The following is a 26,498-nucleotide window of genomic DNA, read 5'->3' as shown; positions in this document are numbered from 1 at the left end:
ACGCCCACCCAAACTCAAACTCCTAGAGTCCAATGTGGTCATATCGTCGTGGGCTCGGCTCTCTGCGCGCGCGTGAACTGCTCATGTTTTCCCTGCCAAACACCCCCGTCTTCGTTCTCCGTAGCATAGTGTATGCACCAAGTCCATCTAAGTCCTGATTGGCGTGTCTCGTTCGACGTCGAATTCAATCTCTCCCTCATCCAACTCTCCCCTCGCGGCTCTGCGAGCCAAATCTCTCTCTCCGTAAATTTCAGTCTTGCGCGTTTCAGCCTGTTGCAAGCAGTCGACATATGTCCTGAACTTGACAATCTCCCGTAGTAGGTAGGCACTCTTGCGCTCCCAGTTGGCCATGGCGCGAACGGCGTTGTTGCCGCGGGGTGTGAAGGCGAGCAACATCGGGCTACGAAGCTGGTTGTGCGTCTGAAGGTCATCTTCGATGCCCTTGACGTAGGCAAGGAGACTATCGAGCTGCTCCTCTTCTGGTAGGTTACTGGGCCGCATGCTCTGTGTTGGTGGCGCCCACTCGGCGACGTGGATCCTGTCACCAGGCAACTTGTTGCCGCGGCTGGCTGAGCTATAAGGGCCTCCGGAGCCGTGGTCGAGGGAAGCAGCTGAGCGGAAGCTCGACATACTAGGTCTAGGGTTTCCGGCGGCGCTGCTTCCGGGCCTTGAGTTAGAGCGCTGGCGCCCAGTTGCCGGTCCCACGGTTTGTTCGTTGATAGCCGTTACCAGTGCGTTGTTAATGATGGCGTCGCTCCAGCCATACTCGATATTACTGATACCGCCGACTAGAGGGTGTGTGCTTAAGCGCGCGCTCCAGTAGTTGGCTGTAGTGACGAATTCTTTGCTAATCTCGGGGGTTCCGACTTGGAATAGGTGAACAGCGCCCGTGGGCAAGCTGAGGGCCCAAACGTGAGGGCGAGCTCTCGAGTAACCAGGCGGTGGCAGAGTAGATGCTAGAGTCTGTCGGAGGCTGAAGGTGCCTAGGTTAGTGGCATTTTCCTGCCAGTTGCCGCCTCCCACAATGGCCGGACCCTTGGTTGCATTGCGACCGCGGCCCTTGCGTCCCGTCTTGTTAGTGCCGAAGGAAAAGATACTCATTTGGCCTCTTTGAATGACGGCAAAAACCTCGTTCCAGTGCCGGTCCTTGGCCTTCTTCTCAATGCCGTCAAGATGGTGCTTATGGATGACCATGCCTTCCTTTACCCACGGAGGACCGGCGAGCTCGAGCGATTCGTCGTCGAGGAGTTGCGCGGGTTTGAGTTCGTCGCTCATGATGGACGGCTCCTTCCCGAGACAGGATTCATCGTCACGGATGACGGCCTGGCTAAGGGCGTTGGCAAATCCGATGGACTGTTGATAGTCGCCTCCACGGAATGACGAGCTGAGCGAATCCACAGACATCGATGTTTGCGTTCGGCCCAGCGAGAGCTTACTCCACGTTGCCGATGATATTGTAGGGCTCCAAATGGAATTTCCGTCCTCGAAGCTCGTTCGCGACGAAGAGAAGCCCGGATTGCCCATACGAGGTCGTGACCTGCTCTTCGAATTCCATCTGGAAGAATTGGCACGGCCATTTTCAGCTATGCGCCCACGCATAGATGCCTGACTCTCAGACGGGGCCTTACTCAGAACGCTAGGCGTTCGCTTCAGCATACCAATAACAGAGAGACCGCTCTGGGTGTTGGGCGCCAGATTCTTGGACGGATCGGCACCGAAGAGAGGCAATCGTTCGTCGCGGATCGAGGCGTAAATGTCTTTGAGGACAACTTCGACCTGGCTTTCCCAGGCTCGCATCGAACCGTCGAACGGTGACTTGACCAAGGGCCCGCATTCGTCGTGGCAGTGGTCTCCGGACCCGTCTCCCTCGTTTCTCGGCGGCGGTCGAAACGACAGTCGGCGCGAAACGAACCGCTCTTCGATCGACGGTCTGGAATCGTCGCCTCCAAGAGCGCTATTGGATTTACCCGGTAAAATGGTCGGCCGCTCAAACGCATCAGGGGCCGCCTCAATCACCGCCTGAGTGATGGTAGTCATGGTGTTCTTGACGAACTGACTCCGCGTCATCTTGTGCTCGATGTCAGCCAGGTGCAAATCAGTGTTGAGCAGCATGATTGAGTAGCAGATTGTGTGAATGACGTCTGTATAATGTTAGTTTATGTTCTTGATGATTTGGAGGCAACAGTAGCAACATACCGGATGCCTTGAACCCGTGGTTGGTGTTGCAATCACACCAACGCTTGGAAAAGGCAACCAAGATACGATCAACCTGCTGTGTCTCTGCTCTAAAGACAAGGCGCTCGCAGATCAAGCGGAGACTCTGGAGAATGCTCTTGTCGGCAAAGTCATACAGATCCATGTACGCTTGCAAAGTCCTCTGCCGGACGGGGCCTTCTTCACCCATCCATGCAGCGGCCTTCTCCTTCTGGATGAAGTCCTCGTTACCATCGTAGATCTTTTGGGCCTTTTTGCGGTCGTCTTCTGTTGGGTCTCCAACGATGAAGTCGGGCTCATCCAGAGGCTTGGTGCTCATAGCCTCAAATGTGCCAAGGACCTTGGGGCTATTCTCTGTGGTTTCGACTCGGACACTAGGGGTGCCGCTCATGGCAGACTTGTACTCGGTGGTAGTGGACCCTGAAGCTCGGCTGGCAGACCTAGTACCCTCCATTGGCAAGATTAGTGTTGATTTATTGCCTTCATCATCCGAGTCTGCTGGAGCGACCGCGAGTCTGTTGTTCTTCCTGCCTCTAATGGTATCATCCTTTCGGTCTGAGGTCCCCTTCCGGGACGGGCAGGGTTCTTTGCTTGTCTTGCCAGACTTGTGGCTCCTATCTTTCTTTGTCTTGCCTCGCTTCGACTCAGTGTCTGCCTCATTGTCACTGCCATCGATATCGAGGAAGGAGTTGTTTCGCTTTTCGGACGATATGGGAGGTTCCGGGGGCGGTCTTGTGGGCGTATCGGTCCGGCGCTCATGCTCTGGATGATAATCATCGTCATCATCACGAGATCCTGAGCGGACTTCTCTTATCCGTGCATTGGGACTCGGGTCGTACTCGGGGGAGAAGGATCGTGGTTGTTCTTCGGCCCTCTCACCGTTTGAAGCTGGAGCGGGATCGGAGGTCATTTCGGAGTAGGCAGGTTGCACGGGAGCAGATTGGGGTGTCAAGAGCGTATTTGGCGTCACCGGGCTGCCTTTAAGGTACGGGTTCATAACCCTGCGCAGACTGCTGATTGGGCTGGGCTCTGGTTTCGCAGAAAGCTTGTCTTTGGTGATGGGCAACTGGATCGGGGCCACCAGAGGGGGCATTGGCGGTTCGAGAGTGGCAGCAACTGGCACAGGAGGGACCTCATCGGCGGACACAGACTTCTTTCTGCGACGAAAGAAGGAGCTCGGTTTCTTTTGCAGCACGTGATGATGAGAATGGGACGAAGATGTATCCCTCGAGGGCGGGGCGGGGGCGGATGGCTTCATCTGGTTGGCAACGTGTAGAGATCGGTTCCCGGACCTCTGATCAACAGAATCCACAGATGTTGACGACGTTATGCCTGTGGAATTTTGCGTCTCGGGCGGGTTGTTGGAGGCATTGCTTCTAGACGAGCCGAAGACTCGCCTGAAAAACCCCGGTTTTTCTTTTGTTTGCTGCGACGGTGCTTGTGTCGGAATTGTAGCTGCGTGCACGGGCTCTTTTGTCTTGCCGTAGCCCACGTGTGGCGCGGGTGCCGACTCAGACTCGAATGCCGTGACGGGTGCGGTTGCTGGCGACGATGTTGGCGCAGCTGAAGATACCGGGACAGGTGAAGGCATTGGGGGCACTTCTTCTCGTGGAGTGCTGGACTTGTTGTTGTTGCTGTCTGCTCGGCGGGATGTCGACGTGCTTTTAGCGGACCGACTCGACCGTTTGCGTTCGAGGACAATGGGCGGTGGTTCGGCTGGCTCCACAGCCACAGTCGATGGTGCATGTGCGGCTGCGGACGTGGATGCGGCCATGGGCGGTTGTGGAATGGTCGCGGCAGGGGGGGTCACGGGCGGCATCATGCGTCGGGGCCCGCCAGGCACCGTAGGCGTCGGCGCGGCATCGTAGTCGTCGGTGAAAAAGGTGTTGGAGAATTCAATGTGCCATGGAGCTCCGTTCGCTTGAGCTTGATGTTGTGTGGCCTGCAGGGCTGGTGGGCGGTGACCATAGTCGAAGCTCGAGGATCTGCCACCGAAGCCGGAAGCCCACCTGGTGCTACTGAGAACTTGAGCATAGCCGGCATCAATGCTGTTGGAGCTGCTACTCTTTGTGCTTCCCTTCCCACCTCGAGAGTGCATGTGGCGTTGGGAGTTGGCAGTGCTTCGCAGCGGTTCCCGCATACTGCTGATGCGGTGCAGACCAGGTTGGAAGTTGGAACTACTGTTGCTCCTCCTACCCCGTGAGGATATCCTGCTCGCATCGTCGGCGTCAAAGTCGGAGCTATAGGAGTATGTGTGTCCAGGGCGGCCACCTCGCACTGATCTAGAGAAACCGTCACCGTCGGTATCGTATTGGTACTGCTGAGAAGGCTCGTCATGCATGTTTGGCGGGCTACTGCCAAAGGGGCCACCGACTGGGCCACCCATGGAGAATTGGTCGAGAGACATGAGCATATTCGCCATGAGGGAGTCGCGTGTAACGTTTCGCGGGGACAATGAAAGATCGTGGGAGTCGCGGGGGCGTGATTGGTCGGGATTATCGTTTTCTTTATTCGAGGACATGTCGAAGCTGTCGGGCGAATCGGGAGTGTCTACCAAGAAAGAGTCGTCGGCATGGCGAGAGAGAGCAGGGCCTCGTAGTGCCCGAGAACTGTTGGATTTGCCCTTGGCGACGGATGAGGACGAAGTAGGCGGCGGTGGCCTGTTCCTGTTACTCGACGGTGGTGTTTGAGGGACTGGCGGCGCAATTGTAGGTTCTCCTCTTGACGCGACAACGGCGGCGGGCCTGTTCGAGTAGGCGGCGGGCGGAGGAGAGGTGTTGATGTTGAGGTCGGGACGGCGACGACTGGAACGTCTCGGGGTGTCGGCGTACATGATGAAGGAGGGGGGGACGAAAGGGTATCGTGGGGGTCGAAAAGGGTTTTCAAGTCATTTCCAGATCCAATCCGATCAAGCGCAAGCGCAAGGCGCATATGCAGTAAGGTGCCGTAGTAGTCGCCAGTAGTAGCAGCAAGCAGGCCGGCGCCAAATAGATGCCAAGGTGCGGCCGCTGAACAAGAGTCGGGACGCGCCCCAATATTGTGCAACGCGGTTGATCCAATGCGACGCCAGTAGGTCAAGCGATCCAATCCGACGGCGATGGCAGCGCCGTAAGAATCAGTCGATGTCTGCCGGCGGGCTCACAGGATTCAGAGCCTGGAGTGAGGTCCTTGAAGTTTGAACAGCAGGCGGCGGGCAGGCTTGAACAGGCAGACTGACGGTCAAAGTGGGCTTCTCAGGCGTCGCAATGTCCACAAGGCCGGGTTCGAACTTTGGTGTCGCGGGTCGGCTTTGTCTCCCGGGGTGAACGAGTCCCAACCGAGTAATGAGTGGCCGAAATGAAGACTCGAGCGAGTCCCGTTTTGGACCCTTTCTTTGGGTCTTTTGGGGGGTGGTGTCAGGTGTTAGCGGACGACGTTGCAGCAATGTTTCTTTTCTGAAGTGGGCAGCTGTTCAGGTTGCTTTTTTCTCTGGTGGTGCTTTTGCCGTTTTCCCCCGTTTGGCATGGGCGGGTGGGCATTCAAGGGCCAAGAGTGCCACGAGGAGCGGGAAATGTGCGCGGGAAGGTTTGATTATGTATTAGTATCCGTCGTTGGTAGCGTGTATTCGTACTAGTAGTGGTAGTATTGAGACCGGGTATTCAGTAGGCGAATGTTGGGGGGTAAGAGTGACGGGCCTTGAAAGTTGGTACGATGCTCCGAAAGAGGCGATGGATGCTACCCTCAATCTTCCCCTGACCTAGGACTTGCTAGGCCCCGGATGGATGGTGGTGATCGGCCGTCGACGGGCGAGGGGTGGAGGACGAGAGCGAGGACGTGGACGTGGACGTGGACGTGGACGTGGACGAGGGTGAGGGTGTGGTGTATGAAGTGGTTCAGTTATGTCTTGTGCTAGCGACGAGAAAACGGCGACGGTGCGACTGCTAGCTTGGGAGGTATCCGCAGATGCGCGCAACACAGGTCGAGGTTGTGTTGGTAGTGGGCGAGCGCAGGGTTAAGAAGTATTAGTAGTTCGAATTGGATCGTCAGAGTATGGACTGCGTGGTAGACATGGATATAGCTGGAAGTATTCTGTATGCGGAGACTGGAGTGTACCAAGTCCAAGTGGAAGTGGTATGCGAAGCGTGGTGTATCCGTACGGAGTATGCGTATGGCAAGGTTGGATGGGGTGCGGTAAGGGACGGTAGATGCAGGTGTGCATTCGTCACAGTTCGGATGTTTTGCGGTGCCAGGGCACTAGGGGGTGGGTGGTCGGGTGCTTGGTTGCTTGAAGCACAAGCAGTTAGAGAAGGGAGGCGGCGAGACAGGTGAATGGATGATGGATGATGGATGGGTTTGTTGACTTTTGGCTTACTTAGCTAAGGTACGGGAGAAAGTCTTGCAAGGTATCTGGGAGGTCTGATTTGTTGGCTTGGTAATAAGGTGTTGTTGATGAACAACAAGCCACGAAACACACGTGGGAAAAGTGCAAAGAAGGAAAGGAAGCAGAAGGGAAGAGGAGGAATGGCCACAAGCAATTCACTACCTTGGATACGTAGCAAGGTACAGGTTAAAGATAGGTACCTGCCAACACCAGCTCCGAGGCGAGGTAATTAAGGTACCACCACGAAGGTACGGCGTAATTAGGGTCAAGCAAGGCATGACAAGGAATCTCGTTGATGGGCAGCCTATCCGTACACTAGAAGAAAGACCGGGCAGGGGCTGGGTCATCCATACTTGACAGTCACAGAACACAGATGGGGATGAGATCCGGGACTGCTACGAATAGGAACCTGGTCAATAAAGCTAGAAAATGAACAGCGGACAATATCTCAGGCAAGTATTACTGTGGTCCTTCCGACGGGACATGGATGGAACTTGAGACCTTGGTCTTTTTTGGGCCGGTATCAACGTTGAAGGTCTGCAGAATCTCGGATTATGGTATCCGTAAAGGGGTCCATATTCTATCAGGTAATTAGACGTAGCGTCCGTGTTGCTGCTGATGGTGCTACATGTATTGATTCTCTCTTGTGTATCTCTGTGCGGACCTGCATGTTGGCAGGCAGGACATTCTAATTACACAGCGCATGCGACACGACATGAACCAAGGTGCCTTGGTATGTACTCCCAACTCCCTACTCCGGATGGATGCAGAGTACGGGAGCACGGAGTTTCTGTGAGAGAGAGGATGCAAGTGATACGGGACTTTGGATGCGCCGGCCCATGGACGTTCATGTTGGCGTCTCTTCTCGGTCGGTTTTGCGGAGCGTCCCTGTCCCTGTCAAAAAAAGTCGGGCCCAGGCAAGAGAAACACCAGACGAGACGATAACAACAAGAATATCAATATGCAAGGGAAAGAGCAATAGGGAGCACGGACGCCAATATTCCACATCATCATATCCGATGCTGAATAAGGGCGAAGACGACGACAACGACGACCATATATCCGTCTGACTTTGCCTTATTAGTCGATGTACGGAGTACGTACGGGCAAGTATTGCTTACTACCTAGGCAAGGTAGGTAAGGTGGTCGATGCCCCGTATGGTTGACGAAGCAGGTTGAAGAAACATCCAACGGATGCAGAAATACCAAAAGAAACACCAAGATACCAGACGAAGGAAAAGTTCCTTCCATGTATTTTTGAGGGCATCCATCCATCCCATGGTCCTCCGCACCTGCCACGTCCACCAGTGCCTTCTTTCCTCCACTATCCCAAATTTCGAGCTGCACTTGCCTCATCCACCACATTACAAGTACGTATCCGCAACTGTAAGAAACGAGGAAAGAGCCAACGCATGAGAGCTTCCTCGCAAGGCGCGGTACCTAGAAAATCCACAGAAAAAGTCGAGAAATGTCACGGGCCTTGCGACATGTGGTCAGGGATCGTCAGGACGCACCTTCCATGTCATTTCTCGCCGTTGCCCTTGGCTGCTGCTGGGGAACATGAGGAAAGCACACAGCCATAACTGGCCCGAATGGGTAAAGTAAAGAGTCCAGGTCCGCTGCAACTGCAGGGTTTCTCCTTTTTCACTGCTTTTCCCATTTTCCTTTGCCCCCAGTTGGCAGTGAACCCCTCCTTTCTTCTTTTGTTTTTGGTAGTATTGTTTTATTGCCTTTTTTTCTCCATGTTCTGTCACTCTCTTTTGACTGTCTACGGAGTAATCTATCACTCTGCTTTCCCGGCTTACCGACACTTGTGACCAACTATACTCACTCACCTTCGTCATCTTGACCGCCCGCAAAGAACAAAGAAATAACCGCTTCATCTCAATCCCTCTCTGCAGAGCACGTCCTGTTCTCTCCAACCGCCCTCAATCCCACCAATCATTGCCCATCCTCATTTCCAGAACGCCATTGGGCTCTTTCGAAGACAACCGCTTCGCTTCGCGTTCGCGCCATGGATGATGGAAACCGAGCCAGATGAGCAATGCAAAAGAAACAATCTGCCACAATCATCATCGATATGAACCTGCTGCCGTTGACCCTTACACAATACCTAGACTGGGAGAGCCTACCTACACCATGGCAGTGTAGGATTTGGACGCCGTCGTGGCACCCCAAAACATGGCCGGCCTGCGAGACACGAGACAACACCACCACAAGCGCCAGACACCTTGACACCGCGACCGACGGCAGGCTTGCCGCCCTTGACTAGCCTCCTTTTCTGACGGGCACCACCCTGCACTATCCCCTCCAATCCTTCCTTACATTCTTCCACCACAAAGACCAGAAGTGTCCAGAAAGAAACGGGACAAGAGGAGACAGGGCTGCAGGGGTAATGCAAGATGCATCCATCCCACCATTGCTCTTGTCCCAAAGGAGAAGCCAATCCTAAGGGGATCCCAGACACTACCGTCGGCCTTCGTGAAGCCGTCGCCAGGGGCTGATGGCTGATGGCTTGGTCAACCGTCAATTGGGTGCAAGACACGGTACGGAGTCCTTCACAGTCCTACAGATCCATCGCTGGCTGGCTGGCATTGCTCATGGCGGATGCTCATTACCGATACGACTTCAATATCCTGCGGGACCGACAATGTTTATCTATCAAAACCAACATCCACGGATACCGCCTGTGTCTCTACCAATTCGTCGTTCTTGGGGCCGTCCGTTCCTTGACGACAATCTCACCTCACGATGCGGATACTTTGACACCTCCGCGTTCCGAGAAGGAAAGCTGTCCATCCTAGACCAGGAAAAGCAGTGACCATCACAAGCTGGATGGTGGATCAACTAGACCAACAACGCACACACGCACACACACATTTCAACGTCAGAACCAAACGCGATTGCAACTTTCGCCATTACAAAGACGACTATCCGGTAATCCGCCAGCTTCCCTTCCACAACGAACATGCCATATCCCATTCGTCGAATCGTCTTATCGTGGCTATTATTGTCGCGAGCTTGACATTTGCCTTTCTTCCCGCCCACACATACGCTATCTCGGCCGCCCTCGATCCAATCGCGTCCATTCTCACGCCGCGAATACGCCCACTCATTTGCGCCCACTTGAAAGCACATGCAGATACCCATGGACTTCCCCTGAATCGATGCAGACACCAACTTTTAGCATCCAGAGGCCCGTGCCATACGCTGGATTGCGCCACCTTTTCCGCCACCTCGTGCCCATCGCTTATTCGCTTGCTTCGACACCCTCCTGCCAGTGGTTAACATCACTACACAGTAAAGCCTCTCCCCTCCCGAGTCCCAAGCTCCCACACCTGACGGCCTGCGAGCGGAGCGAGTGTCCATCGTGGGATTACAGGACGGCGGGATGGAACATAGTCTGTGTGTCTAGGTCTCGCGGGCCTGCTATGCGAGGGGCCGTCGAGCACCACGAGGCTTATGACATTGACAGTCCCTTCCCCCTCGCTACCAAGTCATCTACGGTGTTTGCGCCCTTCTTTGGAAAAGATGTTCATGTCAGAATCACGATTCCAGGAGCCCCGGGCAACCAGGACCCTCATGTTCCACTCGAGCAATGCGACAGATCATCGCGACAGTGGCACTCATTGCCATTTCTCTCTAAAAATTCGACTATGAGACCAGGCAGTGAGGCACTCTCTCATCTTAGAGATCTGCTTGGCCCCCAAGTGCCGACGTCTTATTAGCGATGGTAATTAATTGTCCGTGTTTGGACCTGCAGGTCTGTGACACCACCAGCCCTTTTGACGGCGGAGTCGTCACCGACGCGTTGCTGACGACCTGGCTCAGTAATGGAGGTCTCGCGCTCTACCAATCGCTTCGCCCAAGAACCATTGGATTTCCAGAAACTTTGCACTACAACAGACGCTGCAACACACCGCCTTCGTACGGGCGTCATTGACTTAGTGTACTGTACAAGTAGGCAAGGAGTTCGACGGGAGAAGGTGTCCCGGCCACCACCATCACCAGTCCACCACACCACCGCAAGCTGCATCCCCCCGCGTGATCGCTGGTCACTTCCAATGACATTCCAACGGCTTTGCTTACAATCTATGCATTTGCGGAACACGACCTTCTCCCTGCTTCACTGGCCAACAGTTCCCCCTTCGAGTAAGGGCGGGCTCGGCCCCCATTCCCACTCGCATCCAAGCCCGCCTTCTAGCGACTCAATCTCCAACACTGGCGGCCCCCATCCTGATTGATGTTCGCGCTAAACTGACAAAACCTAAAACACACCGACAGAGCTTCCATGTCATTAGTTTCCTTGCCGTCGTGCCAGTCGGCGTTCGTCAACAAGACCCTCACGACCCTTCTTCACCTCCGACGTCAAGTCAACGTGTCAAAGCGCAACCTGTTCGCACTCCGCAAGTCCACGGCCTGCCTGCATGACGAACATTCTTCGGCGGATCGCTTAAACGTCTCCAGCTTTTGCCCCTTCGCCGCGAACCGGCATTGCGACGGGGCGTGGGTGCCTCCAAGGCCCCTTTCTTGGCGTGTCAACCCTTCGCGTCAAGGAACGAAGATTTCGGTCAATCAGCCAATCTTTTCAAGCCAATTGGGGTTACACGATGGCCACAGGCCGAGAATACCTAGCGCGTGGTTTCGTAAGACTAGAGCAGCTTTCTAAAGTCTGACAACTCGGCTCACTCTTCAAAAGCAGTCGTTCCCATCTTACAGCTCCGGGATCAGGATCCTCTTGAAGATGAGCCGGCTCCGTCGATCAGTAGATCACCAATCCCTCTCCATAATCGGCCGATAATGTCAAATCTTGCATTGCGTTTGAAGCGAGCTGCAATTCTCCAGATCATCTCGGCGAGCCACCTCTCCGTGTCCCTCGAAACAACGTCGCCTGCTGTCAGCGCCGTGTATTCGGTCCTCGCACGTCCGCGGCGGCCCCCCACTGCAAGGACCATCCCAAGTTCGGTCCCAAGTCGGCGACAGGACTTACTCTCCTTCAATCTTTGCCCATTGCGTAGGTTGGATTTACCCGCCGTTGCATTGTCGGTCCCCAAATCCGCAGGTGGGTAATACGTCCAGTGTTAGTTTCTGTAGTTTAGTACGCTAGATCACTTCATGTCACTGTCGTTCGAGTGAGGTACTGTTTCAGGAACGAACACACTATCTCTTTGCTTCATTCTTACTCGCTCTTGTTCATTCGACGAATGACGAAGTCACCGAGCTCGAAGATGGATTCCGCACGAGCGACATGATCATCGCCGGCACGTGGAAACCTTGGCCGAGCTTGGCTTAGGCTGCAAATCTTACGTGGATGATACCACACTGATATGCCAGTGCATACGGACACGACGGAAGCTCGTGTCGCAACGCAATCGAGTGGTTGGATTGCCATAGTGGTACTCTGGATCTCCGAGCCATCAGGATAGGCAGCATCGTGGCTGGCGGTCCTACTTGGTCAGACGCTCAGGCTTCGTCTCGAAGGCTCTTATTTCCGTCTTCGAGACGACGGTTGCTCTGTGGACGGGTGCATGCACTGGTGACTCTCCAGATGATGGTTGACACAGCATATCATATATGTAGGCGTTGAATTGAGTCCCGGAGCAATGGGCACTGGCAATAGCAACCAAGTAATTGTCTGTAACGACCAATGCATATGTACTGATGTGTGTCTAGAGCCTGAACTTGAGTTGGCAGTGCGCGTCTTTCCATCTCAGCCCCTCTACGCAGTCCAGATCACGTTTTTCCAAGTCTGCCTTTGAAGCCTCGCGAATCCAATAGTTGAGAAGTCTCTCACCCCGGCCGTCACTATTTCTTATAATACTGCGTCATATCATGGGCAAGCCCCAGTATACCCTATACAAGTTGGCATATCAGATCATCACTCCGCCAAAAGCTAGCCAGGATAGAATAAGGGTGAGAAAGAACAAACGAGCATACCAGTTGGAATGTGACGGCAGCCTCGTCAGTCTTGTCCGCCTCACGCATGGCGACAATCCCTGGGTCATTGGCCTCGACCTCGTCCGGGTCCGAGGCCATCCTCTTGAGGTTCGCCTCGGAGACCGGGTTCGTGAACTGGTTGAACTTTTCTCGTCGGTAGCGGTCGTACTTGTCGAGTATGTCGTCGTCGGCTCGGCCGTCGTGGATGCCTGCTAGACAGTCGAAGAGGTCGCCTACGTCGACGATGCCACCCGTGAGGCCCATGCCGCCGCTGTGGAGGCCGAGGGCCGAGAGGTTAGATGGGTGCCAGGCAGGATTTTCCTTTCTCTCTTTCTTCGTCTTTCCCCTTTGTCTTCCACCTGGGTCATGGGTACGAAGGGCACTTACAACGGGTTACACAGGTGCGCAGCATCCCCAGCCAAGATGAACCTCCCCACGCGCATCCGCGGCGCGAGACGCTGGTGTACCTTGTAGGGGCTAAAGTTGACGATCCGGTAGTCGTTGGCTTTTGGGTTCCCGGGCAGCATGGTTTCGTATTTCGCGGGCTGGCGGGCACGGTACTCGTCGTGGCTGAGGCCGGGGACCTCGCCGTAGCTGACGCGCCAGAGGCCGTCGTCTTGGATCTTGGCAGCCATGAAGTAGTCCGTTGGGTGGATGACAAAGTTGGAGTCTTTCCAGCCGTACTTTTCAAAGTCGTAGTAGACCTTTTGTTTCTATGTGTTTAGCATCCTATTCGCTTCTGGGGCTGTTTGCCTTTCTGCCGCTGGCCTCTCTGTGAGGAAGGAAATGGGAGTTTCTACTCACGTTTGTGGCAATAATTTGCAAGTCCCACGTATACCCAGGAAACTCGTCCCCAAACAGCCGTCTCCGGATAATGCTATTCGCACCATCACACCCAACAACATAATCAGCCTCCAGCTCCTCGGCCCCCTCCTCCGTCTTCACAACAACCACCGCCTTCCCCCGGCCCTCCTCCTCCCGGATCCCCTCAACCTCACACCCCCACCTCACCTCCGCCGCCGGCTCCTTTCCGAGATCCTCCAGCGCCATCTTACACAGCGCGTTCAGCGGCAGACACGAGATCCGGTCCGGGTTCTCCGCGCCGAGCCTGCTGTTCTCGATCTTGGCGAGGACGGTGCCGTCTGGTTTGCGCCAGCGGGCGCCGCCTACTTCGATGCCGTGCTGCCTTACGCGGGCGAGGAGGTTCGCGCGGGAGAGGACGCGGTTGGCGGGGGCGGCGTAGTGGGTTGCGCGGGGCTGGGTGTCGAGGGAGGCGGATTTGTCGAGGAGGAGGACGGGGATGGAGTGGCGGGCGAGGAGGAGGGAGAGGAGGAGGCCTGTTGGGCCTGTGCCTATTACTATTACCTGGGGTCGGAGGGTTAGTTGAAGTGTAGGGTAGAGAGGAAGGGTTGGATATGGGGGATTTGCGGTGTGATGGTGTTGGTTTTACCTTTTTGATACCATCATGGTGGTCTTGAGATGTCATGTTTGATGAGTTGGATGTGGAGGAGAGGGTCTGATTTGGCAGATGCTTTGGCAAAGGCTCCTTGGAGAGAAACACTATTCACGGCTTTGGTATACGAAACTTGATCTGTTACTGCTCGTCATGAATGGGATGTTTGGCGATGAATTATAATCGTTATTGTTATTCGAGTTTTCTCGAATGAATCTCATGTCACATAAAGTCAGTCTGGTGGAGGCAACCAAGTCTTTCCTTGTACTTGACGTCAATAACCCCTTCTGGCCCTCTTCATTGAGAGTCTTCAGCAAGAGAACGGGTTATGTGGGATGCCCACGGACGTATGACTTTGTGGGGTAACGAAGTGGGATGATATCCGGGGGCGGGTAGTGTTGATTAGTCGCGGGGGAGGGGGAGGGGCTGTGAGTAGCTTGGAGGTCTAGAACGAATCGAGATGAACAGAGACTGAGCTTTCTCTGCAATGAAAGAGCAATTTGTGTTCCGTTGGGAGGTTATGCGAGATGTCTATCCTTTTACTTCGCCAAACCTCCCCACACACTCCTGTCCGGAAGTGCGGGAGGACGGTGCGTGGACCAAGTTTTTCAAGGCCTGTTCTAGCTGGATCATGGAAAATTCAGTTTCGAGCTGACTTTGATATACTCTTATGATATGTTCGAGCTGCTCTTCGTCTGCCTTCTCCCAACAAGACCTTGTATCCGGCGTCGATCTCCACCTCATACCTACGCTCATGATCGCCACAATGGACCTCTCCGAGATAGATCTCTCCCACCCACCCCTCAAAGACCTAACAATATCCAACATCACAGAAAACGTCCACGCCATCAACTCCAAATGCGCCGACATCCGCACGCGCCTTCTCCTAGACAAGCTCGTCACCCACCTCCACGACTTTGCCCGCGAGACAAACCTCACCACCGCAGAATGGGAGACCGCCGTCGCCTTCCTCACAGACGTCGGCAAGACCTGCACCTCCGTCCGGCAGGAATTCGTCCTCCTCTCCGACGTGCTCGGCCTCTCCCTCCTCGTCGACTCGCTGGACCACCCGAAACCGCCCGGGGTCGGGGCGACGGAGGGTACCGTCCTCGGCCCGTTTCACACCCACGAGGCGAGGGACGTCCCGCACGGGGAGATGATTTCGAGGGATGGGGATGGGGAGCCGATGCTTGTTGTGGGGACGGTTAGGGACACGCGAGGGGTGCCGATTCCGGGGGTTAAGGTTGATGTGTGGGAGACGGATTCAAAGGGGTTTTATGATGTTCAGTATGACGGGTACGAGAACCCCGACGGACGGGCGGTTGTCAGGAGCGATGAGGGGGGAGGGTTCTTTTTTCGGGCGATCGTGCCGGTGCCGTATCCTATTCCGGGAGATGGACCTGTTGGGAGGTTATTGGCGACGTTGGGGAGGCACCGGTACCGGCCTAGTCACTTTCATTTCATGTTCGATAAGCCTGGATATGACCGTCTCATCACGTAAGTTCTCTTTGGCATTTTGGCAGGTTCACTCTGATACTGGGGTTTCTTTCTGACGCGGACACAGAGCTTTGTATCTTCGTGGAGATCCGTTTGAGAGGTCGGATGCGGTCTTTGGAGTCAAGGAGTCGCTGATTGTGAACTTGAAGACTGTCTCGGATGTTGATGGGATGGCTGAGAAGTACGGTGTGAAGCCGTCGACGCGGCTTTTGACGTATGATTTTGTGTTGGTTTCGGAAGAGGAGGTCAAGGTCTTGAGGGAGTCTAAAGCAAGGCAGCAATTTGTTAAAGACGAGTGACATAGATGATATTGGTAAACGGGAACCCCATTTTGAATTTGAGATCGTAGTAGTACAAGTAAACCCGAAAACTTCGACTACATTGAGGTATCATATCGCCAGACCAAATCTAGCACTTTACTAGTGAAAGATTGAGAGAGACTCGGCTTGGTTGAAGCCTTTTCAATGACTCTTTTCCAAAGTACAAGTTCAGGTTGGCTGGACCTTAAGATAGGCACTTTGCCGTAAGTCTTTTTGTTGAGGAGCACGACTTACTGGCCATGTATGTGCATACACCCCAGTGTTTCATCTGCAGATTCTAATCACAACAAAAATCTGGTGATTAAAAACTGTTAGAAAGCAATGTCATCGAATCTAGTGCATACGCACACAATTTATTTTCTCCAAAATAGTTTCTTTTGAAGATCGGTTTCAACTTTTCTGAGTCTTGCCATACCATAGGTTGACTGACATACGGCGGCCGTGCCCCCGGCATCAACATCAGTGCCAGCGACAACTAAACTCGCTTCGGTGGACCAACGATTCAATGCTGTAGATCCCGTCGCCTATGGCCAAGAACTTATAGTGCAACACAAAGGATCTGCAATGTGATTCAAAATGTGACCGCAATGCTCGGCAACGTCCAAGTCCGTCGCCAATATCGGGAGTCATCAACCCCCTGACAAGAAAGTGGAGTAGCATCTCAGTGGTGGAGATATCCCACACCACATCCCACATTGCCTAATTGGGATGTGTTAGTTCACGTTTCAATTCCTCAACCCACCGTGCTATGCACAGCAGCGGGAAATTGATGACTTCATCCTATACTACTAAGTGGAGAGGACTTGAGTGGACGCAGTTATCGAAAGTGTCAGGCATAAAGTGTAGTCGTGCCGATACGATAAGACAAGAATGAAGAGAACCCACGATAGCAAAGAAGTAATTAGTCCAAAGCGTAATCCTCACACCAGTCAACAACTCTTTGAACCTTAAGATGGCGTCCAACTCTCAGATTCAGAAAGCAACACAACCTTGGTGGGATGACGGAAGCGAGAAGCACTTCGTGCCCCTGGCCCCCGCCGTTCCTATAGACCCGGGCGTCAATACCTGGTCCCGCTTCGGTCCAACCTTTGAAGCCTACGAATACTCGGGCTGGATCGACGAGAGCGTCTCCTGGAAGACGGACTGCTATATTGGCGACTGGTCGCCGCTGCTCAAAGCTCGCGTCACCGGCCCGGAAGCGCAAGCCTTTTTCGAACACATCTCGACCAACCGCTGGCCCAACTTCAAGCCTGGACAAGCGAAGCATGCCATCTTCTGTCAAGATAATGGGTCCGTCGTTGGCGAGGGTCTGGTTTTGATGCTCGGAAAGGATGATTTCCTGTTCACTAGTGGTCCCGGGACGGTTTGGCTTGTGTACCAATTCCAACAGGGCAGAAAGAAGTTTGATGCCACTCTGCAACTGGTCACTGATGACTGGTTCCTTCTTCAAATTCAAGGTCCTCGGAGTGTCCAGCTGCTGAATGAGGTGACGGACAAGGGTGTCCGGGATATCAAGTTTATGCATTACAAGGAGCTCTCGATCGATGGAAGCAAGTTCCTTTGTCTGAGGCAAGGTGTATCCGGCGAACTCGGTTTCGAGCTTTGGGGGTCGACGAAGGATGCCAAAAAGATTTACGGTTCTATCGTAGACGCTGGCAAGAAGCACAATATCCGGCAACTGGGTGCTCGCGCAAAGATGGTGAATCACGTAAGTAAATTTTGCCCTATGCTCCCCATCAACAACTTCTCTTGACACGTGCCTTCTAGGTTGAAGCGGCGTTTGCGACTCCGGCCGCAGACTTCATTCCGGCTGTACACGCGCCCGCAGACGACCAGGAACTTCTCCAGTTCCGACAATTCGCGCGAGACATCGGCTTCGACTTTGACCACTATCTCTCCAAGGCCAGCGGTAGTCACGGCGCAGACCCTATTTCCTACCACTTCACGCCATTCGACCTGAACTGGGGCTGGCTCATCAACTTTGACCACGACTTCATCGGGCGCGACGCCCTTCTCAAGCTCAAGGACAGCCCGCCGAACCAGCTGGTGACGCTGGTTTGGAACGCGGAAGATGTGACTGACGTTTTTGCGTCCCTCTTTCGGCCGGAGCCCTTTGAGTATATGGAAATGCCTCGCAACCTGCTTGGCAATGTTGTTGGCAGTACTGTTCTGCGCGAAGGCAAGACGATCGGGTGTGCTGTTTCTCGGTGCTACAGCTACTGGTTCAAGGAGATGGTGTCACTGGGGATTGTTGCCAAGGAGCATGCTGCTCCAGGGACAGTTGTTGAGGTGAAATGGGGATCTGAAGGATCTCCCGTGAAAATCATCAAGGCGGTAAGTACAGACACCATGTATTTTCTCGCGGCTTGAGTATATTAAGCTAATATGAGATACAGACAGTGCAGGTTGCGCCGTACAAGGAGGACAAGAGACGACACTCAATTCAGAAGTAGGTGTGCATACATAAGGATCACTGGTTCAGCTGGTCAAGAAGGGCATCAAATGTTCGCATGGTGGATCTCTAGCTATATCTCCATATAGAATCATCTCATTATCCTCGCTGTGGCAATGAAAGATGAGCCCTTAGGAAAATTCACGTAAAGCAGAAATTTGTATCGACTCCTCTCATTGACATACGACGTCAAATCCCCCCTGTCTAATACATAGTCATCGACCTACATAGATCATGCGCATGACTTACTCGGACAATTACCCCGCGCGTCATTAGCCTGCAGCGGCCCGCCCGCCGGCCCCGGTTTGTGGAGGCACCAAGGATCGGACACGGAGGCTTAAACAGTCCGTCCTTTCGTCACCGGCACTTTGACCTTCAAAATCTTACTCGACGCATTTGGTGGACAATCGAGCCAACGTCACGCAGAAGCGAACCCCTCCAGTTCATCGACCGCGTATCTCGGCTATGGCGTTCCCAACGGCTCCTGGAATGTCTGTCATCTCTTTCCGCAAAGAGGCAGGAGTTCAGCACCGATGTCGGATCTGTCCAAAGACGTTCAAGCGGAGCGAGCATCGCAATCGCCATGAGCGAGGCCGTTGGGTTGACCTCTCTGAAAAGTCTGGAGTTTCGGCTAAAGACAAGTAGATTCACAAGAGAAGCCGTTTTCTTGCCGCATATGCAGCCGACGCTTCGCTCGCAAGTGAGTTTGTCTGGGCTGGGATCTCAAACAACACTTCTGTCACGTAACAGGGATAGTAATCGCACCTTACAAAGTGCCCGTCACGTGCTAAATCACGTGTCTATCTTAGATATCGTATATATAGACCTTCTCCTTTTGTCTATTTCTACTTTAATAGTTAAGCTACTTTTACTATACTCCGTATACCTATTACTACGTACTATAACTCGTAATAGTTATAAGCCTAGCTCTTAGTTAAGACCCTATACTATAATAACGCACTTATTAATACGATTCCTACGATCTTTTTAAAATAATTAACTTACTCGTACCTACTTTAGCCTAAGCTAAACTAACTAGCTATAATAGTTAAATTAAATAGTTTAACGTACTTTATACTATAAGTAAAGGCATCGGGGTTTAGAAATACGTTAACTTAAACGCTCTAGATTCTAACGCATTCCTCGACCCCTCTATAGCACTTACTTTGCCCTTAGAATTCGGATAATTAGTCGCGACCTATAATAAAAAAGAACTACGAGCCTACTAAGCCCGTTATAAAGCGTTCGAGAACGACTAAAAAAACTAAGAAATCCTTTATTAATAGTTTCTAAATATAACTCCTAGTATAAACCTTTCGACTTCCTTAAGCACGAGTAACTTATAGAACTAAGCCGGGTTTCTTTTTATAAAGCTAGCTATACTACTTATTTTACGTAAATAAATCTATCCTTATACCGTATTTATAAAGAGGATCTATATACTTAAGAGTATTTAGAAATAATAAGAGCTCGACGCTAAATATAAATAACTTATAGCTTACGAACGTAATATTATTAATACGTATATTAAAGTCCTCGCTTAGTAGTTAGTAAAATTAGTTAACGCTATACTATACGAATACGTATTTTAAAAAGCTATTAAGAACGGCGCTAAGTTTAGTATATAGCGAATCGTTAAATATCTAAAATAAGAATTTACGCCCCCCGAACTAGTAGTAAGGAATGCGGTTCGAGAGGAATATTAATAAGCCCTTAATAAAACGAAGACTAGAATTAACCCCTAACGCTAGTATAAGGAGTAATAGTCCGCTTACCTCTAAGCTAAAACGTACGATATTTTAGAAATTAGTAAAAAGATCGCTATACTTAACTTTTTAGTTATAGTTAAGTCTAGACTTAACCCTATATAGGGCTAACGTATATATAAGACCTTTAGTAAATTAATAGCCTTCGGAACGCACACGAGGACCCTCGAGGAGATTACGTATATATTTAGCTTAGTAACTTAGGACGTATATACTAAACGACCTTTAGGTTAAAGAGGGGCTTATTTTACTTTTACTAAACGCTCTAACTTAGTTAACGACGTAAATAATAAGGGTAATGTTATATACCCTTATAATTACGTATACCCGTAGCGCCCTACGGCATATTAAAAATTAGAATAGGTACTTATAGGCCGAAATACTAATAGGTTATTAATACGAATACTAAGGAGCTATATAGAGAAAGTCCTTGCTATTACTAAATTAAATAAGTAGAAATTACTCTACGGTAAGCTTAAGAAAGCTAGTTAGCTAAGGAACGATAGAACCCCTAAGAAACCTAGGTTTCCGAAAGGATCCTCTAACTAACCTATAGCGAGCTTATTAATAAACTAGGACGAGGGCTACGTAGTTGCTATACTTATAAAAAGTTAGGACTTAGAAATAAACGTAATTTTTAATACCCCTATAGGTAGCGCTTACCCCCTTTCCTAGAGCACGGTAATAGATAGCTATAGAGCAATATATTTAATTAATAATAAGAGCCTACTTAAACCCGAGAGTTACGTACTATTGGGTAATAAAGACTACGTTAAATTAAGAACTACTATACTACTTATTACCGCACGCGGCACTCGTATTATAAAGGGCGTCCTAGACGGACCTAAGGGAAAGGGAACTTATAATCTAAAGCTCTAGAACGTTACTTACGTCGAGGGATTCTATATTAATATAATCTTAGAGACTTTACTAAATAAAAGCGCACTCTAGTACTACGGTCTAGATTATACTTTATAATAGGGAACGCTTTATAAGAGCACTATTAAAAAATAGCTTATTTAAAAAAATAATCTAGTCTTTTTCAAATATAAGCTCCTCTAATCCTATCCTTTTTCCACAAACCTTAAGCGTATCCTATAGAGCCTAGTTAGTATTATATTACTAATTAGCTATAAAAAATTCCGTTACTTATATTAACGTACCCATAAGAGGTCTAATAGCGCGCTCCTCTAGTACCTTAGAATAGGTTATCTCGGACCTAATACTCTTCGTCGATTACTATATAAGACTCGAGGTATACGTATTAAACCTCTATTATAAGTTAAGTATAAAGTATATATATTATCTAAAGCTAAGATAGTAGTTTTAAAAGGACTACCCTCGAAAAGAGCCTTACGGCTATAGTACTATATATACTAAGATCTCTTCTACTTCGAACTATTTCTTAGTAAACGATAATATATACTCATAACTTCTAACGAATATAATAGGTAGCTTAGGGGGTTCCCTTTAAGAACAAAAATAGAGGAGGAAGTGCTTTTCGTACTATAGAGCCTCGAGGTAGTAATTCGTTATTAAAAAGAGACTCTAATCTACTTCTTTAAAAATAATAATAAGACCGCTCTCTTAATTATAAACGTTAGACGTATATATAAAACGTAGTATAGTAAGCTAGGAATCGGAATAGAACTTCTACCTCTATATATAAAGGAACCTATAGGTAACGCTAAAAGAGTAGGTTAACTCGTAATTACTAAAGCTCGTAAGATACGCCTTTTTATAAACCTCTTTACGAATTTATAAAACGAAATAGTACTAGTGGCAATCTTTATCTATAATATTACCCCACGGGAGGCTAATAAAGGAGATTTGCCTATTATAATAGAAATTAACTAGTAGAAGCGGTATTAACGCTAGTAATAAATAAGTTACTAAGTGCGGGATTCTAAACCGGTTACCCCGTATCTCGGTAGCCTCTATATATATAGCTACTAAGTATACCCTCTTTATAAGGATCGTAAGAGGGGTATATATTAAAAAGAGTTTAAAGTGCTTCCCTACGGGTATATAAGATACTTAGTTAGATATATATTAGAAACGTATAACCTATATAAGGTCTAGGTACCCGCGCTCGAGTAGGTATTTATTACGAGGAATATTAGGTTTAACAAAGAAGTCTTTTATAATCCCGTATACGAGGAATAAGCTATCGTAGGTAAGTAAGCAAATCTAGTAATCTAAGAAATATAAGAACTCTTTAATACTAACGATAAGTTAATTCGAGTACTCGGGGAAGTAGATCTGGACTTCGGAAATACTAGTACTTAAAATAAATATATAGTCGAGGATAGTATTATTATTAGATTTTTAATTATTTAGGACGCTAAGTAACTAATAGACGTACTCTAGGGTGCGGTAAATAAGGCTAAAAAGGCTAATATAGTCTTATTATTATTATTAACCCTTAAAATAACCCCCTTGCGCGAGCTCGGAGGTAGGAGTAAAGAAGGGGATATAGTAACCGGGTTATAAACGGCTCTGCGTAGTTTATAGTCCTCTTTATAAACGCTTATATATATTACGAAGGTTCTTAAGCCTTTAATTCTTAATAACTCTTAGTAAAACGCTAGAGCACGCGGTAAACGAGGTACTAATTATAAAAAAGCAATTCCTAATATTAAAGTCGACGTTAGTAAGGAACCCTTATAATAAACCTCTATTATTATATAAGAACAGAGCTTATAAGAACCGCCTTATTAAGTACTAAGTAAAGCTCTATTAGGTCCTAGATATTTAAACCGGGCCCGTAGACCTTTATAACGCTTCGATAATAATATCTTTACGACGCTCTTATATTCGAATATAAGAAATAGCGATTACTATAACCGTTTCTAAGACTACTTTTTCTCTACTTTTATACCTAATTAATAAAAAGCTATAGAGGAAAGTAGTATAGGATATATAATACTTTATTAAGTAGTAAAAGGAGCAGTTTATAAGACCTACTTAGAGCGCTCTAGAGGAGTTTAAAAACCACGACTTATTAAAGTTAACTTCTAGAGCCTATTAAAGAAGTTTAGCGATATTAAATATCTCCTACCGTAACTATAGAAGTTACTTAGGGATGCTATAGATATAGAAATAAAAAAGCTAAGGGATATTAGTATATAAGAAGAGGTTAACCGTAACCCTAAATAAGGGATCCTATTTTTATTAAAGTAGGTATATATTTATAAGCACGACGTTAATAACGAGGTTAGCGAGGTAAAAGTACGTATATATATAAGGGGAGATATATAACTACTTAACCCCTTATAAAATACGTACGCTTCGACGCTCGCTATAAAGGCCTTTAGGCTTATAATAATAATAGCTACCTAATTCGACCTTAAGGTAGACTAGTATAATACTATTAACGCATTCCTTAACGCGCCTCTTAAGAGCGAGAAGCTAGTAATTATTAAACTCCTAGAGGGATATAAGGTCACTAATAAAGTAAATAAACTCTAACGCGCTCTATATAGCCTCCGAGACTTACTAATTCTCTAGTTCTAAACTTTTATTTCTATACTCCGTGGTATAAATATAATATATAGTTACGAGGAGATCTATATTTACTAAACCGTAAATAGGAAGGTAATACTAGTATTTTACGTCGATAACTTTATTATTTTATATTATTAAGACGACTAAAAGGCGGCTTAGGGGATCGTCGATAGTATAAAAGAATATATTAACCTTAAGGAGAATAGACCGATTAATTACTTCCTCGGAGTGCGGATTTTATAAGACCGTACTACTCGTAAGGTTTACCTTATTTATAACGTATATATTAAGCGAGTTACTAAGCGCTTCGACTTTATAAATTCACTATATCTAGCTACCCCTCTTCTTTAGGAAGAGTTTAAACTAAACGAGGGGTAGGTAATAAAAGAGGAAATAAAGAGCTACTAAGAAAAGGTCGGGAGTATGCTTTATATAGCTATTATAATTAAACTAAACGTCGCCTTTACTTACTCGTAATTATTACGGTTCCTAACTAATCTAAGTATAACCTATATTAAAGTAATTAACTACTATATCCGATATCTTTATATAATAAGATATCTTGCGCTCTATTATGGTAGTATACCGAGTACGTAATTATTACTTCTAGCTAGAGATACTAGTTTCGTAAATAACGAAGTAATACGACGATTATTTTAGGGATATATAATGTTCCTTTTTAGTAGCCTAATTTAATAAAAATTAGTATGCTAAGTAACGGTTATAACGTTAACTACCGAAGCTAAGCTTCTTTACTTTAAGGAAACTGTAAAAGAGACCATAGCTCTAAAGCGCCTTTTTAAGGATATTACCCTTAACTTAGGAGAAGTATAGTTAGTTAACTACGATAATTAGTAAACGATTCGACTCGTCGTAGGGGAAGGAGAAAAAATAGCTACTTAACTTTGCTATATTAATATATAAAATATATAGCTAAGATAAGAGCATACTAGAGGTAGCTTCGAGGTTACTTATATATTAATAAAAGATATATTAATAAATAGACTTACTAAAAACTTTTTACGAGCTAAGTTCGAACATTTTTATATACTTTTTAACCTCTACGATGCGCGAGAAGCTATTATAAATAGCTAAAATAGTTAAAAATAATTAATTTGGGCCACGCTTAGAAAAACTTAATACTTAAAAGTAGATAATAAATAGAACTTAGAGTGCGGCCCGGAGGCCTAAAATAAATAAAATAACCTTGCCCTATAGGGTATATATATATAGAAATAAGACCTGGGCTTATATTTATTATTTAAACTCTTAGTTTACGAAGTACGCGATTACTAAGAGTATAGCGTTATTAAAGAAAAGGGTTAGTATGCGCGCTAAGAAACGTATTTTATATATTTTAAAGTTTACGAAGCTAAGAGTAGTAAGGGTAGTAAGGGGTATAAGAGCTAGAATAACCGTTAAGTTAATAACTTAGGGTATAAAAGTGGGCGGCGTAATAAGAAGTTAGTTATAAACGATTATAATAAGTACGAGAGAGGACTAGGGGCGCGCGTTAAGGAAGTCCTCTATATAAAAGCCGATATAGTTCTTATATATCCTCCGGTTATTATATATCTAGCGAATAATACTACGGAGCTTAGTAATATCCTACTAAAACTATAGTTAAAAGTGCGCTTCTTAATAATAAAAAAGGATAATATATTTATAAAAAAAGGAGCGCTACTTATAATAGCCTCGGTAAGGGCCCAGGCTATTAGCTATAAAACGACTAGTATATTAATATACCCTTTAGCCAAACGGCCGTTAAAATAGCGCGCATACTAGCTACTACTTTTTATAAAATAACGACTACTATCCTTAGTATTAATATACCGGAGGGCTACCTTAAAATAGGGTAAGTACTAGATCTCCCGTTCCTTAGGAGCCTCTCCCTTAAGCTTCTTAAGGACTAAGTATACGTTAAATAGGCCTAGAATAGTAAAGAGAACTATACTTATTACGGGGGGTACTTTAACTTCTTAGCGTTCTCTTTTACTTTTTATTACCTTTTTAAAAAGAGCTAGCCTTGTGTTTTTTAAACCTTAAAATAATATTAAATATAAACTCTTAAGATAATAAGTATACGATATACCCTTTTTAGAGAGCTTATTATCCGAACTAGTCTTATCCTTACTCTTAGACTCCGAGGGGGGGATAAGTAAAAGCTTATTAGAGCTCTTATTATTACTATTTACTTTATTATTACCCTTATTATAGCCGCTAAAGAGAGCCTCGAACTTAATAAAGTCCTTAGCGTTTTAATTAATAACCTTAATATCCTCCTAGTTAGGGAGAGAGAGCTTAGTAGCCGGGCCTTAGTAAATAAGTAAGAGGTTATAAAGGGGGGTAACGACTTAAAAAGGCTCGTTAATATTATTACCTATCTAAACTCTTAGTAAACTATATAATACGTATATAAGAGGTATTATAAAAATTGCGCGAAACTTATTATTATTTCTAAATATATTAGATATTTATATTTAAAATAAAATTAGTAAACGATTTAATAGCGTAGGCGCGCGCGCGTAATAAACGGGGGTACTTATAATAACTACGAGAGGTTAAAAAAAAGAAGAAAAATAATAGCTAAGTAACGCCGCGAGAATTTAAATATACGTAAAGCGGCTAAGTAGCCTCGCCCTTAGTAATTTATATACTAGAAGTAGTAAAATACGCGCTATTCCGGGTTAGGATTCTATTTATTTTAAATAAAAGGATATATTTATAATAAACGCGGCTTAAAAGACGCGTATCCCTTATGCTTAATTTTCCTTTATTTATATTTAACTAAATTAGGCCTTTATAAGGGTATTTAGAGATTCTATCTTAAGTATAATAGCTCCTTAGCGGTAGTAATTAGGGGGTATATTACGTAATAAGGATAGTAATCGTACCTTATAAAGTGCCTATTACGTGCTAAATCACGTGTCTATCTTAGATATCGTGTATATAGACCTTCTCCTTTTGTCTATTTCTACTTTGATAGTTAAGC

At 47.9% G+C, this 26,498-nt stretch overlaps 7 protein-coding genes across 7 annotated transcripts; 4 read left to right on the top strand and 3 right to left on the bottom strand.

Annotated features, from left to right (window-relative positions):
• Positions 1–147: 147 nt before the first annotated feature.
• On the bottom strand, positions 148–5,047 carry CLUP02_06611 (Sec7 domain-containing protein; the record flags this gene model as incomplete). Its single annotated transcript, XM_049285610.1, has 2 exons — positions 148–2,141; positions 2,197–5,047. 2 exons carry the CDS (start codon positions 5,045–5,047, stop codon positions 148–150), a joined length of 4,845 nt encoding a protein of 1,614 aa, XP_049142753.1.
• Positions 5,048–7,852: 2,805 nt separating this feature from the next.
• Positions 7,853–7,990, top strand: CLUP02_06610 (uncharacterized protein; the record flags this gene model as incomplete). Its single annotated transcript, XM_049285609.1, has 1 exon — positions 7,853–7,990. One exon carries the CDS (start codon positions 7,853–7,855, stop codon positions 7,988–7,990), a length of 138 nt encoding a protein of 45 aa, XP_049142752.1.
• A 1,514-nt stretch (positions 7,991–9,504) lies between these two features.
• On the bottom strand, positions 9,505–9,690 carry CLUP02_06609 (uncharacterized protein; the record flags this gene model as incomplete). Its single annotated transcript, XM_049285608.1, has 1 exon — positions 9,505–9,690. The coding sequence occupies one exon, from the start codon at positions 9,688–9,690 to the stop codon at positions 9,505–9,507; it is 186 nt and encodes a 61-aa protein (XP_049142751.1).
• A 1,175-nt stretch (positions 9,691–10,865) lies between these two features.
• Positions 10,866–11,644, top strand: CLUP02_06608 (uncharacterized protein; the record flags this gene model as incomplete). The annotated part of the gene is made up of 2 exons (XM_049285607.1): positions 10,866–11,220; positions 11,277–11,644. 2 exons carry the CDS (start codon positions 10,866–10,868, stop codon positions 11,642–11,644), a joined length of 723 nt encoding a protein of 240 aa, XP_049142750.1.
• Positions 11,645–12,021: 377 nt separating this feature from the next.
• Positions 12,022–13,997, bottom strand: CLUP02_06607 (FAD binding domain-containing protein; the record flags this gene model as incomplete). Its single annotated transcript, XM_049285606.1, has 6 exons — positions 12,022–12,232; positions 12,381–12,427; positions 12,512–12,782; positions 12,899–13,224; positions 13,316–13,876; positions 13,962–13,997. 6 exons carry the CDS (start codon positions 13,995–13,997, stop codon positions 12,022–12,024), a joined length of 1,452 nt encoding a protein of 483 aa, XP_049142749.1.
• A 721-nt stretch (positions 13,998–14,718) lies between these two features.
• On the top strand, positions 14,719–15,760 carry CLUP02_06606 (uncharacterized protein; the record flags this gene model as incomplete). Its single annotated transcript, XM_049285605.1, has 2 exons — positions 14,719–15,461; positions 15,529–15,760. The coding sequence occupies 2 exons, from the start codon at positions 14,719–14,721 to the stop codon at positions 15,758–15,760; spliced, it is 975 nt and encodes a 324-aa protein (XP_049142748.1).
• A 769-nt stretch (positions 15,761–16,529) lies between these two features.
• CLUP02_06605 (FAD dependent oxidoreductase) lies at positions 16,530–18,234 on the top strand (the record flags this gene model as incomplete). The annotated part of the gene is made up of 4 exons (XM_049285604.1): positions 16,530–16,607; positions 16,734–17,489; positions 17,549–18,115; positions 18,178–18,234. 4 exons carry the CDS (start codon positions 16,530–16,532, stop codon positions 18,232–18,234), a joined length of 1,458 nt encoding a protein of 485 aa, XP_049142747.1.
• Positions 18,235–26,498: the final 8,264 nt, after the last annotated feature.

The sequence above is a fragment of the Colletotrichum lupini genome, chromosome 3 (genome assembly GCF_023278565.1).
Source record: "Colletotrichum lupini chromosome 3, complete sequence".
NCBI lineage: Eukaryota > Fungi > Ascomycota > Sordariomycetes > Glomerellales > Glomerellaceae > Colletotrichum > Colletotrichum lupini.
This window is presented reverse-complemented; position numbering and strand designations above follow the sequence as displayed.